This window comes from Melozone crissalis, unplaced genomic scaffold (assembly GCF_028551555.1).
Source record: "Melozone crissalis strain CALT ecotype California unplaced genomic scaffold, PUWL_Pcris_2 ptg000010l_1, whole genome shotgun sequence".
Taxonomy (NCBI): domain Eukaryota; kingdom Metazoa; phylum Chordata; class Aves; order Passeriformes; family Passerellidae; genus Melozone; species Melozone crissalis.
The window spans coordinates 3,809,090-3,813,381 of NW_026535788.1; the positions used below are offsets into that span (position 1 = coordinate 3,809,090).

At 51.7% G+C, this 4,292-nt stretch overlaps 1 protein-coding gene across 1 annotated transcript; it reads right to left on the minus strand.

The window, feature by feature from the left end:
• Positions 1 to 2,524: 2,524 nt before the first annotated feature.
• On the minus strand, positions 2,525 to 3,430 carry LOC128933519 (olfactory receptor 14C36-like; the record flags this gene model as incomplete). Its single annotated transcript, XM_054270514.1, has 1 exon — positions 2,525 to 3,430. A coding segment is annotated over exon 1 (906 nt), but the record flags the coding sequence as incomplete, so codon positions are not given.
• Between the last annotated feature and the right edge of the window lie 862 nt (positions 3,431 to 4,292).

Genomic DNA, 4,292 nt, shown 5'->3' on the forward strand with positions numbered 1-4,292 from the left:
ATCATCATCATCATCATCATCATCCACTGGTCGATTGGTCTTGTCCGTGCATTTCCCACTTCTAGTGCTGGTAGCAACAGCCATGGGTTTAGATGCTGGCTTCGAGCCTGGAGTGTTAGCTGCAGCTTGAGTCACCGGGACAGTTGCTGATTTATCTCCCTGCCCCCCTGCCTCTGTCTGCTGTCCGACAGTATCTAGCAGTGTGCGATAAGCATACGCCAGGGCCCAGCTCACTGCAATGACCTTTCTCTCCTTAGGCTCATCCTGGTACTTCTCTTTCAGGTATTTCCCCACCTCATCTCGGTTCCGAATTTGTTCATGGGGAAAATCCCAGACTATAGGGTCAGAGAATTCCCTCAGGATTTGGCCCATATCCTCCCATTTCCCACACCACTTAGGATTTTCCACACCGGGGTTTACTCCTGAGTCAGGGGTCTCATCAGCCCGTCTAGAAATCTCAGCCATCATTCTAGAGAAGCAGCAGGCTGTATAGAGGAAGGTTACCAGGTTGAATACCAGGAAGATGGTTTCTTTAACATTGAGGGGAAACTGAACATCCTTCACTAGTGATGCAACTGATTCATAGGAGAAGAAGGAAAGCAGAGGCTGAAAAACGTCATTCCCTCCTGCTCCTCCTGCAACAAACTGGATGCATAACCATAGCCATGAACCATTCATACCTGGAGCAGACCCTAGCATGTTTATAAATTTCTTGTACATCATTGCCACCAAGCCCAGCAGGATAGCTACTCTGGTCACTGCCCCTCTGATGTAAAAACTACGTATTAGGGACAATAGTAAAGCTATTTCTGGATAAGAAAATAAACCTAGGGACCAGAGAGGTACTAAAATCTCAAAAAACCCTAGGGACCAGAAATGCATGCAAACCTTCACCCCAATAGACAATATGGATTCAAAAAGCATGGCTATTAGCTGATTTAAACAACACAGAGTAATAGCAACCAAAATGCAGTCAAAACAGGGTTTTTCCACTCTCTGTCTCACCCCAAGTTGGGCGTGAATATTTTGTCCTGGTTTAGGGCAAATTTTTTAAAGAATCTGCAAAGGAGTGCCCCTCCAGAAAGCAAAACCCACACGGCCCCTCCTCCCAACCGGTTCGGGAAAAAATTCCTTGGAAAGAGGTGGAAAGAACCTGTTTATTTGACTGGCCCAGCACCCCCCAGCACACCAAATGAACAATACCCGATGACACCGCTCTGAGAAAGATGACAAAATCAGAAAGTCTCTTTTGGGGGTAGTTGCTCTGTTCTCAGTCCCTCCGGCGCTGGGGCAGCTGCTGCAGCCACACGGTGCAAACACTTGGTGTTCCCGGGTCCCAGTCCGGAGCAGGTTCGAGATGGTCACAGAAACAGGAGAGGAGAAACAGTCCAGGAAGGAATGTGAACTGTTTAGCTAGAACTAGCTAATAAGCAGAGGCCAAAGCAGAGCAGAAGCGAGAGCAGAAAAGAGAGCAAGCAAAGCAGCAAGCTGAAGGCAAGAAGTGAAAAACAGTCCTATGTACTGCCAGTCTCTGTGTCCCTGATAAGAGAAAACCAAAAAAAACTTCCACTCTTCAGAGCCAGTCTTAAAGGCACAGAACAGATGAATGGGAATACAAGCATCATAACGTCACCCCAGGACACTGCCAGGCAGCCCTGGCTCTGACCAACAGGATCTGCAGTGGCACAGGAAACTCCCAGCTCATGGGAACAAACTTTATGATTGACTGCAGAGGCCAGGACAAAGCTGAGTGGTTTCCCTGGTGTCCCCCAGCCCTCTCTTGCCCCAAGCTGATGGCATTTGTGCTTCCTCAGGTTCCTGTCCCCACACCAACAGCATGGGGGTGCTCCCCCTGCTCTGTGAAATGCAAACAGGGGCTGCTGAGCCAGTGCTGCCGTGTCTGTGCCTGCAAGGATGGGGCACCTGTGTGAGCTGGGGGAGAGGCCAGGGCTGCAGAGGGGGGATGTTGTTGGCAGCTGCATAAGGATGCTCTGGGACGCTGCCCTGGGCTGTGCAGCGCACTGGGGATGGATCAGCCCCTGCTCTGCTGCTCCTTCCCGTCAGCCCCAGAGCCCTTGTAGAGCCCAGGGCCACCAGGGAAGCAGGGCAGGGCCACGGCACCAGCACTGGCAACACCAAATGCTGCTGCTGCTGGGCACAGCTGCTGGGCCAGCACTGATCTGCCCCCAGCTCTGCACACAGACATTGCTGCTGCAGCTCCAGTGGAGACAACAAAAGGGCATCTCTGCAGAAAACTCTGCTGGGAGATCCTTTAGTTTCTTTAAAGCAACCAAGAGTGCAGTCCCTTATTGACACAGTCTGTGGCCACAGGGCAGGTGGAGAGAAATAAAATGAAAAATGGCACAAATAATTATATTTATTAGTGGACAAGATTAAAAAAGTAAAATAAATAGATAAAGAACCACCAAAATGAAACCATCAAGAAGTATCAAAGATGACTTTTATTACATGTGATTTGCAGAAACTGGCCAGCAGTTTAATGCTTCGGAAACCATCCAGTCATCAGTCTCCACACTGCAGCCTTGAGCTCCTGGTTCCTCAGGCTGTAGATGAGCAGGTTCAGGGCTGGAGGCACCACCGAGTACAGAACTGACAGGGTCAGATCCAGGGATGTGGACGAGATGGAGGGGGGCTTAAGATAATAAAATGTACTAGTGCTGATGAACAGGGAGACCACGCCCAGGTGAGGGGGGCAGGTGTAAAAGGCTTTGTGCCGTCCCTGCACAGAGGGCATCCTCAGCACAGCCCTGAAGATCTGCACATAGGAGAAAACAATGAACATAAAACAACACAATGCTAAACAGATGGAAAACACAAGGAGCCCAAATTCTCTGAGATAGGATTTGGAGCAGGAGAGCTTGAGGATCTGAGGGATTTCACAGAAGAACTGGCCCAAGGCATTGCCATGGCACAGGGGCAGGGAAAATGTATTGGCCGTGTGCGGCAGTGAATAGAGAAAGGCACTGGCCCAGGCAGCTGCTGCCATGTGGGCACAAGCTCTGCTGCCCAGAAGGGTCCCATAGTGCAGGGGTTTGCAGATGGACATGTAGCGGTCGTAGCACATGATGGTCAGGAGGAAATACACTGCTGACAGGAAGAAGAAAATCAGAAAGACTTGGGCAGCACATCCAGTGTAGGAGATGTCCCTGGTGTCGCAGAGGGAATTGTGCATGGCTTTGGGGACAGTGGTGCAGATGGAGCCCAGGTCAGTGAGGGCCAGGTTGAGCAGGAAGAAGAACATGGGCGTGTGCAGGTGGTGGCCGCAGGCTACGGCGCTGATGATGAGGCCGTTGCCCAGGAGGGCAGCCAGGGAGATGCCCAGCAAGAGGCAGAAGTGCAGGAGCTGCAGCTGCCGTGTGTCTGCCAATGCCAGCAGGAGGAAGTGCCTGATGGAGCTGCTGTTGGACATTTGCAATGCCTGAGCATGGGGATCTGTAAAAAAGTAATCATGGAATGTTTGGGTTTGGAGAGGACTTTAAATATCCCAGCACAGCTTGGGGGCACTTTCCTCCCACTGCCTGCCCAGGGTTCTGCTGCCTGGAGCTGTCCCTGCCTGCAGAGCCCAGCCCAGCCCTGAGGGCTCAGCTCTGCCCTGTAGACCCCTCTCAGCACAGGCACTGCCCAGGGGCAGCTCTGGCTCTGCAGGCTCTGATGGCAAAGTCAGAGCAACCCTGAGGAATCTGGAAAAGTGACACTGATGCTGCCTTTGGGGTCCTGTGCTGAATGCTGCTGCTGCCTGGTTTATTCAGATCACAGAGAATTTAATTTTCCAACTTTAACTGAGTGATGAATATCTGTGTCAAATTTCCAACCCAGACCAGTCGATTAAAAAAAGCAGAATTTTCCCTTTTCTGCAGCCCCTGCTTCACTATGCTCCCTGTAAAATATACTTGGAAATATTCTGCAGTCAAATGCCCTGCTGGGAGCAGTCCTGAACAATGCAGCATCCTCCCCACAATGCAAGAACACTCCCAAGCCTTACCAGCTGTCTCCTCCCACCCAGACCTTGTTCCCCAGTGCTGGGAGCAGCTGCCAGGGCTGGCTGAGAGCGGTCCCTTGCAGGCAGCAGAGTCCCTGCCCCAGCACAGCGCCCTGGGCTGCAGGACCCTGCTTTGCAGGACAGCCCTGGGCACCCCTGGCTGCTCTGCACAAGAGATAATCAGAGAATGTACTCACAGGGTCTGTAGGCATTGGGATGTTCCAGCTTGAGGAGATGGCTCCAGGAGCTGCAGCTGCATTGTCCTGCAGCCAGAGGTTCCTGTGCCAAGGGC